Source organism: Phodopus roborovskii, unplaced genomic scaffold (genome assembly GCF_943737965.1).
Source record: "Phodopus roborovskii unplaced genomic scaffold, PHOROB, whole genome shotgun sequence".
NCBI classification, from domain to species: domain Eukaryota; kingdom Metazoa; phylum Chordata; class Mammalia; order Rodentia; family Cricetidae; genus Phodopus; species Phodopus roborovskii.
The window spans coordinates 5,433,703-5,449,355 of record NW_026125540.1 but is presented as its reverse complement, the minus strand read 5'-3'; the positions used below and the strand labels follow the sequence as shown (position 1 = coordinate 5,449,355).

General features: G+C 47.3%; 1 protein-coding gene across 1 annotated transcript in view; it reads left to right on the top strand.

The window, feature by feature from the left end:
• The window catches only part of Maml3 (mastermind like transcriptional coactivator 3), a 417,172-nt gene extending 402,030 nt beyond the window's left edge, over positions 1 to 15,142 (top strand). Inside the window, exons 3-5 of the mRNA XM_051176916.1 lie at positions 5,283 to 5,540; positions 10,641 to 10,725; positions 12,035 to 15,142. Coding sequence (XP_051032873.1) covers positions 5,283 to 5,540; positions 10,641 to 10,725; positions 12,035 to 13,035 — 1,344 coding nt within the window. The 3' untranslated portion in view covers positions 13,036 to 15,142. The remainder of the gene's footprint in view (positions 1 to 5,282; positions 5,541 to 10,640; positions 10,726 to 12,034) is intronic.
• The last annotated feature ends 511 nt before the right edge of the window (positions 15,143 to 15,653 follow it).

The following is a 15,653-nucleotide window of genomic DNA, read 5'->3' as shown; positions in this document are numbered from 1 at the left end:
GGCTGCAATCAGCCAGGATTACTCGCTCCAGTAATTCTCGAACTACTACCGGGTGGCACCTGGAGAACTTGGTCTGATTCAGTGACATGGTGGAGCCAGGGAATCTGCATTTCTGCCACAATCCTAGGGAATGCTAATGTTGGTGAGCCTGGACCACACTTTGAGAAGCTGTTCTCTTGCCAGTTGCTGTACACAAATTGCTCCTACAGAACGTGGAGAAGATTTTCACATCTGCTTAGCCTTTTTCATCTCCAAAGTTTTCATTGTCAGTGACCACTTTTAAACGTGATAGCCTTCTGAAACTTAAAACTTGCCTTTGTAGACAGCCTCTAAATAACTAGAGATATTATTAAATCTTTTGATATATAGAATTTAGACAAAAATTCATTTGGCCTCAAGAGGAGTTGATTTTTTTTCTTTTATTACTTGCCCTAGTGCAGTGGGGGGGGGGCCGGGGGAGATCGAGAGAGATTTGTTTTCTAGGCATCCTTTCTGTTTGCTTATTGTTTTATTCCGACTCTTAACTACCCACAATAGCCCTACCTCTGTTCACATATCCTTTTATCTGGTGTTCTCCAGGTTACAGGCACTCTCACAGTCTGACCCTGGGCAATATGCCTGCCCCAGAGCGCAAGGCTGAGGCTGAGTTTGTGGGGGTGGGCAGGGCACCCGCCCTGCCCAAGAGCTCCTGGTCTTTGTTAGGATTACCAAGCAGTGAGACACTCTCGGGCCAGCCTGGAACTCCCGGCCCCACTCCTGCGTGCTTAGCCCTAGCCCCCTGAGGACTTGTAAGCAGATAGGCTGGAGTTGAAGAGGCTAAATTACGCCCCAGGGGACTTTTTAACGAAAACCCTAAATTTCATTTGGGCGACTGGTAGGGCACGCGGTTGCATAGAGTGAGCTGAGGTTCCTTCCTCCCTCCCTGCACAGGCTTTGTGCTGCTCTGGCTAGAGGAACCCTGTCCCCTACAACAGTGAGGTGCCCCTGGGTCTGGCCACCACTGCCCCTCAGCATCTCCTACAGCTCCCAATCCTTTGGCTTCCTTCCACGTCCTCTTCCTGTCCCCCTCCCCAAGTCACTCTTCTCTCTGGCTGGAGAAAAGACGGTAATAAGAAACCAGTTCAGTGTCAGTCGGAGAGTCGGGAAGAGAGAGAGACCTCCGCCCCCCACCCCTCAAAAGATGCACGACCATGGAGAGAGAGAGAACTCATTTTGTGCAAAGAGGGCCTTGAGCCACCAGGGAATTCCTGGATTGTCTCAGGCTGTCGTGTGTGATGTCCATCACGCCGTGCGAACACCATCTGCTCCGTATTATGCTCGCAGTTGCCAGGCTACCTGCTGTACGCAGTAACACTTGACTGCCTGGCTCCACGTCCGCAACGCCGGCCCTGATGGGGCGGGGGACCGAGCCCTGATTAAGCCATCTGCGATGGGCGGGGGGCGCGGGCTCAGCGCGAAGCCTGGAGTGTGGTCCTAGGCTCACACCACCATCTGCTGGGCTACTGGCAGAACAGCAGCTGTTCAAGAGGGTCCCCTCGGGGCCAAGTAGCCCAGGGCCTCCTGGATCCAGATACCTAGGATGTCTTATCCTGTCCCTCCCAGGAATCCATCATCCTCCATACTCGCTGCATCTATCACTCTCTGGCCCCTATCACCCTATCACCCAAACGCCCCATGTTATTGGGGGAAAAATCCCTTCAGAGAAAGCAAGTTTCCCCACAAGTGGGTTTATAAATAAACAGCTGGCGTTCTCGGAAGATATTTTTATCGCCTGATTTTTGAAGTCGGAAACTGCCTCTTTGGGGGAGGATACAGTGTTTTTTACACCCTCCTACTTCTCTCTAGCCCTTAGAAGATTGCTAAGCTCTTGTCCCTGGAGCATAAGGTGCATGTGTATTTGGTTTTGATCTCTTTTGCCTCTCCTTTTACTGAAAAGTGAGAGTGTTTGGAGAACCACGAAGATCTACATAGCAAATTGGAAGAGATGGGAAGAGAATGTATTAAGATTCTGGGTGGAAAGCAAGGGAGGTCGCTGGGCTGAGAGTGGAGAACAAACCAGTAATTAAAACTAAAAATACTGCATCATTTGGCTCCGAGGCATTACATGTCGAATGACGAAAGCTCACTCTGGTTTTCTCTAATTGCACAACCCAGTGTGTCCCCTCCTTAGAAACAAGAGCAGGGGGCTTGGAGTCCTAGAATTTGACAGGCTCTTTCTCATTAAGCCCTCTTAGATTCGAGGTTAAAAGAAGCTGTGTGACATAAACAGCCGCCTGTACCAGCTTCATTTGGAAAACCAGTCACGGTATGCTTTCACACTTTGAGACACACACCTGTGTGCTTGCCTGGAAGGCACTAAAGATACTGAGTTTGAAAGGGAACATTCTGGCCACTGGATCTTGTAGTCTGCATTGAGAACTTTGGGGACAGGAACATTTGGGGAATGACATAACCCCAGAGGTAATACATTGACTGTGTCTGCAAGGACAAAATGTGGCTGATTGTATGAGCATCCTCACCTTATTTGCCACACTTATTTTCCCAGGGGAGAGAAGGCTGGAAAAGCAGGTCCTCCACTCCTGGGTACATTCCTCAACTATGCCAGGGGTGGGGGGGCACATGAGCATTAAAATCTCAAAAGTGCAAGAAGAGAAACAAGGCCAGTAAGAGCAGCCCATTCACAAACAAGCTAAGGAAAGTGGTATCTTTCCTTGGGTCTCATTTTTCCCTTCAAATCTCCATCAAAACCAGGAAATATTAAATAGGCCGAAATACATGACAAAAAACAAAACAAACAAACAAAAATAACTATTATCTGTCCTTTTGCCAGTTAGCCAGTTTCACTCAAGAGTTAACTCATTTGTGAAAGTGTTAAGTTGGTCAGCCATTTGTCTCTCGAGGTGGCAAGAAAACGACTAGATCCTGGAGGAAGATGGACATAGACACAGGTAGCCCACAGAACTGGAAGATAAGGGAACTCTCTCATGTACCTAGATCCCTGAAGCTGTGCAGAGCATCCATCTTTTAGCAGAAGGCATTTTATTAACATTAAAAATATTTCATAGCTCTCTGCCTGACTGCAGAGCACATGTATAAATAAAAGCATCTGTCGTGAACTATCGTGAACTATAGCGATGGCTCAGCAGCTAAGAGTTAAACTGCTCTTCTCAGACCAGAGTCTTGTTCCCAGCACCCACATCAGGAAGCTCACAACTGCCTGTAACTCCAGTTCCAGGGGATCCAATGCCCTCTTCTAACCTCTGTGGGTGCAGGTACATAGGGGCATGCATATACACATAATTTACTCAGAACTTACACACAAAATACAACTCAATATGTCTACGAGCAACATATTTCACATTTAGTCTACAAACTATTCTTATGTATGTGCTTGGCACTATGGACTCATAGTTCAGGGAAGGCCACAGTGGAAAAAATATTGACATAGATTCAAAGTCAGCACCCTGGTTCTCTAACAGACCATCCAGTTACTGGTGTAGTCTGAAATATACAAACTAACCATATCTCCCACAGTTAATGTTTTTAGGGCAATAGAAGTGATTTGCTTTGCTTTGCTTATGCCATTCTGTTTGGATGCAGGGAGGAGGAAAGTCTGGAGATACAGCGTAGGTGGAACTTGGCCAGAAAGGACCACCTGTCTGGGTCAGCACCAGGCAAAGAGGAAGCAGGAGGCCCAGCCAAGCCAGGATTGTAGGGAATCAACCCCAGACTGACCCTGGAGAAACAGACATAAGCTTATTTTTGTATTTTGAGAGAAAATTGCCAGTGAGACCAACCACATCTATATTAGAACAATAGCAACTCTTAAAAGGAAGAAATTATTAAAATCCAATTTGGATTATACCTTAAAATAATAGTAGGTATTCACATTGTTCCTTCATATTAGGCCCCATGAGAATGTCTTGTGCTACTGCTGTTGCTGCTTTGTATGCCATTTAAGTGGAGTGTCTCTGTGCTGAGATTGGTTGCACTCAGAGAGCATTCACCATTGCTGGTGTGTTGATTTAAGTGTCCAGAAACTGAGTTTTGTGTTTACACTCATTCTGTACCTGTTAGCTTTTTTCCCTTGGTAGCCTTCACTGTCCAGCTGCATAGACTTCCCTTCTGAGGGCATCCTCCAGATTTCCCCTGGGCTCTGTGGGATTTACCCCATTATCTCTCTTCCCTAGGGGTCAGTCCATAAAAGTTGCTGTCAGCTCTCTGGCAAATAATTATAGAATCAAGAGTCCCAACCCATCTCCCGGTGCTTGAATTATCCCAGACACATGAGACACAATTCTATTTTTAAAGAGATTAGGAGATTATATTGCTTTTAAAAATGTATTCCTTCTCATTTCATATATACATATATGAAATGTATATAAATGTATATATATGAAATCTATATAAAACATGCTTTGATCACATTGCCCCACCATTATCCTCTCTTGTCCTTTCCCCTCCAACTGAACCCCTTTCTCTTCCCAAGAAAATCCTCTCTTAAGATGGCACACACCTTTAATTCCAGCGCTCAGGGGGCAGAGACAGGTGGAGCTCTTAAGTTTGAGGCCAGCCTGGCCTGCAGAGTGAGTTCTAGGATAGGGTTACAGGGTTACAGAGAAACCTTTTCTCAAAAAACAAACAAACAAGAAGGATTATACAGCTTTGATCAAAGTAGAACATTTCAGTTCCTACTACCAAAACTCTGACAGAATTTAAAGCAGACACGGACACACACACACACACACACACACACACACACACACACACACACTGGTGTCTTGGTCAGATCTGTTGGTTATCATGCTCCAGCAGTGAATGTGTTCTGTGTGTGTCTCACCTGTTGACTAAGATGTCCGTTCTGGCAAAGTAGACAGTAAGGAGTAGGATTATCAGGAAAGGTAAGGATGGATGTTGCCTTTGAGACTTATGGTGAGCCCAGCCTGAGGAGTTATTTACTTTCTTCGAAGAAACAAGTGTATTGAAACTCCAGTGGACAGCCACTCTGCTATCCCATCAGAAACAGATGAGCTGGCTTCCCATTTCCCAGACCTATTCTCTACTGTTGTGTTACTGTTCCCCATCTCTGTGGCCTCCCCAATTCTACTATGGTGAGGCCCAACACAATGGTTTTCATGGAAAGTTACAAGGTGGTTTTCTGGGGGTTGAATGGTGGGATCCCCAAGCTAGGACTTCTGCACCATTCCCCTCAGAAGTTTCCCATGAAACGGCAGGAGGTGTCCCAGCAGAATTTCTAAGTTGTTTTCTTCTGGTCCCTCTAGGAGCAGCACACAGTCGGTCTTCCCAGGACCACAGGCCCCATGCAGAACTCTGTGCCCCCAGGGTCGAGCAGCATGGTCTCGGGAGCCAGTCCTGGGGGTCTTGGCTTCCTCGGCGGCCAGCCACAGGCAGCCATCATGAAGCAGATGCTGATGGATCAACGAGCCCAGCTGATGGAGCATCAGAAGCAGCAGTTCCTTCGGGAGCAGAGGCAGCAGCAGCAGCACCAGCAACAGCACCAGCAGATCCTGGCTGAGCATGTAGGTAACACCCCCTCCAAGGTGTAGCCGTCAATCCAGCTCCCACTTATTTGGCACCTGCTGTTTGTCCCCATAAAAATGCTCATAGACCAACCCTTCACAGTAGCATAGAAGAACCTGTGGAATTTATGCCTTTTCAATTAGCTAGGCTTTTCTCCTATAATGAATTAGTTGGTCCTTTAAAGACAGGCTTTCAGCCATCAATTTGAAGTCCTGTTTCCTGAAGACAGTTCTTTCATTCATGCCTGACTCTTCTTCTCCTAGTTGCTGGTACAGGGGTCTTTATAACTAGCATGTGGTGGGGCTACCTGACATTTACCACAGGCCCTGACACTGCTAGCATTAAGCAAAATGGCAATGATACAAATAATTTGTGAGCTAGGAATATACAGTTCAGTTGGTAAAGGGTTTGCCATGCAAGCTTAAGGACCTTGGTTCACCTGCAGAAGCAGTGTAAAAAGCCAGGCATAGCAGTGCTCTGACATCATTCCAGAACTGGAGAGGTGAATCCCGGGGATTTGCTAGCCAGGTCCTATCTCATAAACCAAGGTAAAAGGAAGTTCAGTGTTGATCTCTCTCTCTCTCTCTCTCTCTGACACACGCACACAAAGTGGAGAATTATACTGAATTAGTTGTACATGGAAGACTGGCAACATTACAGTAGGCACAGAACTATCAGGGAACTGGGATAGGTCGAGGAGAGGGTGCAGCTGGAGAAAGCCCCAACACTTTTTCCTAGATCTCAGGCAACCTGTGAGTTAAAAGATGGCCTAATACAAACTGCTTTTTACCCTAGGCCTCCTTGCCCACCCCAGCCATATAACTCTTCCAGCTCTGAAAGAAAGCCTTCCCTGCAGACAGCCTCTGGAAGCTTTGATTTGTTTTGTTTTTAGAGATGCTGGTGCCTGATTTAGTGTTATCCCAAGGAACTCCCTAAGACTGTGCAGGAGAGATCCCTGCTTAGGGTGTCTCACACAGCAGACAGGCTCTGTATCACAGGTGTGAGGCTACCCTGGGAGGCCCAGCAACACTTTGACTCTTGCTCATTCTTGTTCTAATAGAATTAGAATTTTGGAATTCTCTCTTCAGGGCACTGAGTAGGATACAGGTACATCAAAGTCCCTACCCACCAAGAACAGCAGTTACAAATAACACCAGTGGCCCTCCAAAGAGAAAAAGGTGTACTGTTGAGCATAGCTTGCTTATGTTCCTGGTTTTTGCTTTTGTTCCTGAACAGCTATGTAATTATCTCCCTTTTTACCAAGGTCAGTCAGCCACCTGGCAGCTATTGTACAAACAACCCTCTATCCCTCTCACCCTGCATAAGGTGTGTGACAAGGAGCTGTGCTAATATCTCTCCGGCAGTGATAAATGGAGCTGCTAAGGGACTCTGGGCTTTGTAAATCTCTCCTCCACCAAACCCAGGACATTTTCAGGTGTGCCTGGTGCCCTGAGAAATGATTTCTGATACATGTGCTGCAGCCAAGGCACAGAGGCAGTCAGAGCAAGCAGGCAGAACTCATCTGTGCCCACCCAGAGGTGCGCTCGCAAGCCACGCCACAGCCCACTCAGCTAAGCCCTGGGGAAGGGATGAAAAGGGAAGTGGCAGATTGCAGGAAGAGTTATGTCAAACACATGCCTGTGGACAAGGAGACGAGACAAACCCCTCAGAACTAGGGCAAGATGGGACTACCTGGAGAACATGGAGGAAACAGGAAACTGAGTTGCCTTAGCAACTGTATGCGCAAATTAGGAGGGACCAAGTCAAAATAAATTGGTGAAGGGTGGGGACTTGTCCATCCTTTCACAGTTAATGTGATTTGAAACAAAGAAATAAATCATGTAAGGCTGAAGCGATGGGTAAAATGCTTGCTATAAAAGCATAAAGGCCTGCATTCAATCCCAAGTGCAGTAGTGTCCATCTGTAATCACAACATTCCTACAGTGAGATGGCAGAACATGGGGACACCCAGAAGCTACCGGGCTAGCTAGCTGATATAAACAGAGGCAAGCAGGAGACCCTGTCTCAAACAAGATAGAAGGTGAAGGCGAATACCAAAGGTTGTCCTATACCTTCCACATAAGTGCCTTGGCACACACCACACACATACATGTGCGTGTGTGCGTGCATGTGTGCGTGTGTGTGTGTGTGTGTGTGTGTGTGTGTGCGTGCGCGCGCAAATGAGAAGATATGTTCATGTATAATTTTATTAAAAAACCAGTCTGTCTTCAACTAGCAAGTTAGGCTTGCATAATTTTCTTGTCTTAAAGATTACTTGAGGTAATGGTATGCAAACTCCTTAGGAAACCATATACACAAATGTATTTGGGAATGGCTCAAAGAACACATGAGAGCATTAGGGGTTGTAGAAAAGCTACAGCCTCACGTGCCATCCATGTCAAGGTAACACCCTGCCTGCCTCTGCCCTGTGTGTTGTTCATGAGTGCAGTTGACTTGGGCTCCTCAGTGGGATGGTCTCTGCTTTCTGACTTGAGATTTCTTTGCTATTGTTGCTGGCAATGCTGGTGATGGAACCCAGGACCTCACACATGTTAGGCAAGTGCTCTATACTGAGCTGCACCCCAGCCCTGGAAGTAAATAGTGATTGTCACATCAGTACCACAGTGACTCTGATTGTCTCAGTCTCTGCAGCTTGAGTTCTGGAAACAGCGTATTGGAAACACTTGTTTTTCCTGAAAGCCCATGTGAAGGAAAACAGGATTGGAGATCCTGCCCATCTTCAGGAACTCAACTGACCTGGCAATCAGAGCCAAGAAGGTTAAAAGCAGGTGGAGACTGAGGCTAATGTTATCACAAGCGTGTAGCATGTCCCTCTCATCCATTCACACAGGTTGAACAGAACTTCCCATTTGACTTTCAGATAAAGTCCTGATTATGAGGTCCCATCATTTACAGGTGGGAAGACTGAAGCTGGTGAGGAGCTCCGGTGGTTCGAGACCACACACTTAGGAAAGGGTAGAGTGAAAAGGAGAGTAGAGATAGAGAGTCCTGATTCCAAGCCATACCCTAGCCCCTGTTACACACTTAGTACTTCCAGTAAATGAGGCCATTAAACTTGGATACTGTATGGGAAGTTTGACAAGGGGAAACTGTGTGTGTGTGTGTGTGTGTGTGTGTGTGTGTACACGTGCGTGGTTGCATTCTTCTGGCATTGTCCACCTCCTTTATTAAGAATCTCTCCAGACCTGGAGCTTCCAGAGCAGGCTAGACTGTTTGGCCAGAGAACCATCTGCTTCTGTCTGGGATTACACCAGGCCTGATTTAAAAAAAAAAAAAAAACCTGGGCTCTAGGACTCAAACTCAGGGCCTCAGCTTTTGAAGCAGTTAATTACTTTGCTGACTCAGCTATCTCCCCAGGCCAGGAGAAACTTTTGAAAGCTTGGCCTGCTCTCAATAATGTCCTCGCATTATTGCCTGAAAGGTTTGCATGGTTTCTGGCCTGCGCTCATAATGGTCTATGCATTGATTAACCTCTTTTTGTATAGAGTCCCACGGTAGACACACAGGCTGGGGTCAACAGGGCAGAGGCTGTTTCTGGTTTTTTTTCCCTTTGGATGCCAGAATGCTGGCTGGCCTTTTAGAGGAAAAGAAAGAAAAACAGAAAATTACAGACCTCCCCAGGAGCAAACATGAGAGAGAAAATAGAAGTGTGCATGTGGTAAGAAGTGGCCAGTGGGTGTTATTTTTATAGTAGGCGCTCTGAAGAGCAGGGATCTGGTTGCGTGTTCTTTGGCCCTCATGGATGAGAAGTACTTAATGAATATTCAGCGGCTGCTGGAAAGAGGTTACAGGCATTCAAGGTCACATGGCTGCTTGATGGCCAACCAAGAACTCAAAGCTTTTCCCCCTGCCCTGTGTGTCTCTCCTTTACACATGATAATGATCCCAACAGCCTGCCCAGCATGTTGGTAAAGATGCTTGTGGCATTGAAATCCCACGACCAAAGAAAAAAGACTAGAGGTGGGCCTCCAACTCCCGGAATAGTTGGGTCTCACATGTCTGCTTCAGGGCAGCAAATTCAGAGGGTTTTGGATTTTTTGTTTTGGATTTCTGTGGGTTTTTTTGTTTGTTTGTTTGTTTGTTTGTTTTTTGAGACAGGGTTTCTCTATGTAGCCTTGGCCAACCTGGAATTCACTTTGTTGGCCAGGCTGGTCTCAAATTCACAGAGATCCTCCTGCCTCTGCCTCCCAAGTGCTGGGATTGAAGGCGTGTGCCACCACTGCCCAGCCAAATTTGGAGTATTTTACTTGCAGACATGTGTTGTACAGGTGGTGTGACTTCATGGGAATTAGATTAGTGTATGTGTGTGTGTGTGTGTGTGTGTGTGTGTGTTTAGCCTATATATATGTGTGTATATATGTGTGTGTTTGTATATATATCCTGAGGAGCCTATCTTGCTATAACCACAGCATCTACTTAGGTCATTAAAAGTCATTGCTTGTCCCTTTGAGCCAGGTCTCCATATCGCTAAGGAAAGCTGTCAGGCTGATACTGAAAAATCAAAGTTAAAATTGCTTCAGTTGGTACAGGAGCCAGCAAGTCGAACAGCAGAAATGAAGAAAGTGTCAGCAGCAGATGTCACAACAGCCGCAGACTGGAACCACCGGAAATGACTGTACCTAGTAGAATGAGTGGCTTGTGGTGTGTGTGCACAGTTGAATACTAGTCAGTAGTGAAGATGACCCACGCACATCAGCATGGAGGAGTCGCTGTGATGAGATGGGAACCACCAGGCTCTCAATACTCGTTGAATGACTCCCTTTCAGGGATGAGCAGTCCCTGTGGTTCAAAGTTAAGCTAATGATGCTGTGTGTCAAGGGAGGAGAATGACTGGGGCTTCTGGCAGCACCTGTTTCTGGATTTGAGGGTGGAACTAGTTTTCTAAGTGTTTCCACTTAGTAAAAATCCACTTACTCGTTTACTTTTTGAGGCCCTTGCCTGTATGCATGTTGTTTTTCCATACAAAATTTAGCTTTGGGGGAAAAAAATGACACACTGCCTTCATCAAAGCTGGTGGGTACTCAACTGTGTGCTGTCCCCATCTCACCTCTGGCCTATCTTGTCTTATGTCATCCTAGCAGTTACAGCAGTCTCATCTGCCCCGCCAGCACCTCCAGCAACAGCGGACACCATACCCAGTGCAGCAAGTCAATCAGTTCCAAGGTGAGGCCATCCCATCGTGTGTGTGCCTGCTGGTCCTGGCTTCCCACCAGTCTGGGGCCAGCGCATTGCTTCCCATGCTTGGTTTATATCCAGGTAGTAACCAGTGAACCTAATAACCGGCAGACTAAAAAGAGCAACCACAAAGGATTCCTGGAGGACTCCTTTGATGCCTGCTGATCCTTGGTGGTCATAGAGAACTTCTAGCCAGCCCAGGGTGAAATGTAGCGGCAAGACTCAGACCGTTCTTCATTGTCAAGGCTGCAGATCATTTTGATAGCTGAACATCCTATAAGGACAAGCTAGTGCTGTTGGGCCCATTACCAGTGTTGTTTGCTTGGCTAGACAGTCATCTTAGTGGCAGAGAAGTAGGGAGGGGTGAGGGAAAAAGGAGAGGGGAGGGAGGGTGAAGGGAGGGGAGAGGTGCAGAGAGGTTGCCAATCCAAAAGGGTGGGCTTTGCTACAGAAAGACACGAGATTCTTTGCCAAGTAACAAGAGACAGGATGGCTTCTTTTTCTAGCTGCAGACACAGGCCAATGCTACAAGATGGATCTAAAGTCTGTCTCCCTGGTCAAATAGCTTGTAGGCAGCGGTAATGACCTTCTGCCTCAAATCCTACTTTGGTCTTAAAGGAAAAAATAAAAACAATCAAATGGGGACCTCATTGACTGGATTCCCTCCTGAACTGAATTCCACTTCACAAAGAGAATATGCAGTGAATAGACATTATTTATTCTTCCTCCTCTTGGCCCTCCTCCTTTTCTCTTCTTCATCCTCCTCCTCCTTTCCTAGGCAGAATCCCACCTAGAATTCACTGTGGAACCCAAGCTTAAGCTCTCAATCCTCATGCCTCCCTGTCTTCCAAGTTGATAGGCTTACAGGCATGTATCACCACACTCAACTTAGCCGTGGTACATTTTCCTGACACTCAGAAAAGATGGTATCCCACTGACTTGATGGCATGATACCCAGAATAGGAAATGACTTGCATCTGAATGTGAACAAACAGAACGCTGGGGTATGACCTCAATTTTCTGTGTCTATTTAAATATAAATAAGAGTTGGCAGGGATCTTCTCTGGATGCTGGGATTCAGGTGACTTTAATTTCTGCCTTTGTACTTTTCAATACTTTGCAAAAATTTCACAACTCACCTGTTATAATCATTTAAGTAATGACCTTTTGTGAAGCTGTGTTGAAGTAGATCCTTTCATATACAGGACTGTCATTCCCAAGGGAAGGTTCCAGCAACATCTTACAACATACTGATACAAAGAATAATGGATGATAGCTGTCTTTTTCTCCCCTGTAGGTTCACCCCAGGACATAGCAGCTGTGAGAAACCAGGCAGCCCTCCAGAGCATGCGAGCATCAAGGTTGATGGCACAGAATGCAGGCATGATGGGAATGGGACCGTCCCAGAATCCGGGGACAATGGCCACAGCAGCAGCCCAGTCAGAGATAGGACTGGCCCCCTATAGTGCCCCTCCAGCCAGCCAACCCGGAATGTACAACATGAGCACAGGAATGACCCAAATGTTGCAGCACCCGAACCAAAGTGGCATGAGCATCCCACACAGCCAAGCCCAGGGACCCAGGCAGCCTGCCTCTGGCCAAGGGGTAGGCATGGTGAGTGGCTTCGGTCAGAGCATGCTGGTGAACTCAGCTCTTTCCCAGCAGCACCAGCAGTTGAAAGGACCCGTGGGCCAGGCCTTGCCGAGGCCCCAAGGCCCACCAAGGCTTCAGAGTGTCATGGGAACCGTCCAGCAAGGAGCACAAAGCTGGCAACAGAGGGGCTTGCAGGGAGTGCCTGGGAGGACTAGTGGAGAGTTGGGACCATTCAACAATGGCACCAGCTACCCGCTTCAAGCTGGTCAGCCAAGACTGACAAAACAACACTTCCCACAGGGACTGAGCCAATCAGTCATGGACGCTAACACTGGCGCAGTGAGAACCCTCAATCCTGCAGCTATGAGCCGTCAGATGATGCCACCACTCACAGGACAGCAAGGTACCAGCCAGGTCAGGCCGTTGGTCATGTCTGGTCTGAGCCAGGGTGTCCCTGGCATGGCGGCATTCAGCCAGCCCCCAGCACAGCAGCAGATAGCAGGAGGCAGCTTTGCTGCAAGCAGCCAGGGCCAGGCTTATGAGCGGAACCCCGCTCAGGACATGTCATACAATTATAGTAGTGAGGGTGCTGGGACTTCTTTCCCTGGCCTCCCAGACAGTACAGACCTCGTGGACTCCATCATCAAAAGTGGCCCGGGGGATGAGTGGATGCAAGAGCTTGATGAACTATTTGGTAACCCCTAGTCAGGAGGGGCCCAAGCTGTAGTGGTGGAAGGCCTCACAGGCAAGAAAGAAACAGGATGGTTCCCCATCCTTGTTTTTTGTTTTTATGACCCATGTAAACTGAGAAAACAACAGCTGGCTGACAGTAGAAGGTACAGGTGTCAATCCCCAGCTCTGTGGGGCTTCATTCCACCTGCCTTCCACAGAGCACTCAAGCAGAGAGGCCACGCAGACACCTGCTTGGAGAGAAGGGATATGGAGAACAGGTGGGTAGGTCGAGGCAGCAAGAGTTCCTCGGCTAAGCACCCCTGGGATCTACTGGTCCAGAAGAAGTCGTCCCAGCCCAGAGGGACTATGGCCTAAGATGAGGTCCCCTTAGACCTTCCTGCCTTAGGTCCCGAGACCTCAGAGATGGAGCCTCAGCCAGAGAAAGCCTAGCAAAGGATGCTGGGAGACACAGAGGCCGTGTGCATAGGTCACAAATGTTCCAGATGCTGGAAGGAAGGAGATGTATACTTCCAAGACATGTCCCTGGATTTGGAGGCAGGCATGAAAAACAGTGAGCTTGCCTGAGCTGGCCCTAGGGAGACAAGCAAGGATCCTGCAGTTCCGTCTGTCCCCTGCCCAGCGATGATCCTCAGGAATGGTAAGGTGTTGCTGCCAGCCCCCTTACCAGGATAGCCAACTATGCTTGAGAAGGGCCCGTCTAGTAGCCCTGAAAGTCAGCTTCTGCCAGTGGCCGTGGTGGCCATCACTCTAGGTTGCACTGAGCTTCCCAGAGTCCTCATCCAATCAGACACATCTAGTTGGTTTTCGTGTTTATGGCCATAGCATGGAAAGACCCCTGTTGAGTTCAGTGTCCGCTGCCTCTGGTCCTCCTGGCCTCTATGCCAGCCTTGCCTTTGTGTCTCTCTATACACTGAGGCAAAGGCAAAGTCAGCGCAAGAGGAACTTAGACAGCACCTGGCATCCAAAGGTCCGCTGGAGCCAAGCGGGCTAAACTGATAAAAGCCGCAGGTTTTATAAGAGTCACACCCATACTTCTGCTGTCCCCAGGGAAGAATGGCCTGAAGATCCCAGCTCCTTCAGATGGTGCCAACAATGCCACTCCAGAACCAGTCTTGTTTATTTATCGACCCCATCATCAGAAAGGCAGATATCAAATGCTAGAGATGGAAAACCTGAAAGATGTAACTCCATCTTACCAGTTGGGATGTTAAAGAGAGGGAGATGTGGTCCCTGCCCTGAAGGCAATCCACTTCTAAAGCTGAGCCGCAGGTGCGGTTCCCCCAAAGCTGCCTGAAGGGAAAACGAAGAAGGAAGAACAGATTCCATGGTCACAAGCCTCCCACAATCCTTGGAGGTCAGGTGACATTTATCCATGGTGTTTATTGACCTCCTAACTACCGAGATGCATGTACACGCACGCACGCAAGTGAGCACGCGTGCACACACACACACACACACACACACACACACACACAACTGGTTCATTCTATGTCTTCACATACATCTTACTCCAGAAACCTGAGCCTGTGGGAACTGCATCGGCCATACCCAAAAAGTCCACAGAGGGTGCACCGTGTAGAAGGCTGCAGCAGGGCACTCTGGATCTGTTCTCCATATCCCGAGAGTTCCAGACCTGCTCTGACAGGAAGTAAAGCCGGAGGCACCAGGGTGAGGACCTGTGAGCCTCTCCAAAGAGGTGATGGCAGGGTGACTATGAACTCCCAGAATGGGGTGGTACTGCCACTAGGGAAACTGAGTGGAAACACGTGAAAACCAAAAAGTAAAATAAGAAAGAAAAGTGAGAAAACAGAATACAAATTTATCACCTTTTCCTGCCAGGTTACAGGAAAAAAAAAAAGTATATAAGCAATGAGGAGGAGCGGGGTGTGGAGAGAGTGGGCTCCATTGTCCTTTAAAAGCCTCCTGGAAGTGCTCAGTCTGAGGACCAACTAATAGATGATAGATTTTAATGAGGTCGTTTTGTTTTGTTTTTACTACGGTGCTGATGTATATGTAATGTCTAAAGAAAAGTTATTTGTACATAAGTTTTTACAATGCTACAGATATCACTGGGTCTACTATATGTAAAAAGTATACATATAAATATATTATATATATAATGTTTGTTTAAAATAGAGTATTTTTATTTCCTCCCTAACTCATCATCGAAGAGGTGGCGTACACTTCAGATGACATCTAAGTACTGGTTTATACTGTATGGCCTATGGCAACTTCCTCCATTTAATTCAGAGGTTTCTAGCTTTCTGCTTTTACTTTGTGCAGCAAGCATTGCTCATTTCCATTAAGGAATGTACAGGACTCTGAAATGTTGACACATCACTTTTAAAGAAAAACAACCGACGGAAATAAACGTCACTCTCTGAATCAATCCATCGCATAGTTCACTTTAGAATCCCCTCTCTGTCCCAGCGTAGTTAAGCAGATGTATCATTCCTGGGTTTTCATGGACTAACTTCAGATTCCTTTCTCGGAATTGTGCTGTCGTTATTTAAACAATTATTTAACAATAGAAATCAATCACTCTCAAGCCTTCTTAATTCAACCACACAACCGAGACTTTCTGAATTTACTAGAGCACCCTGAGGGGTGTGGTGAAAGGGACAGAGGTC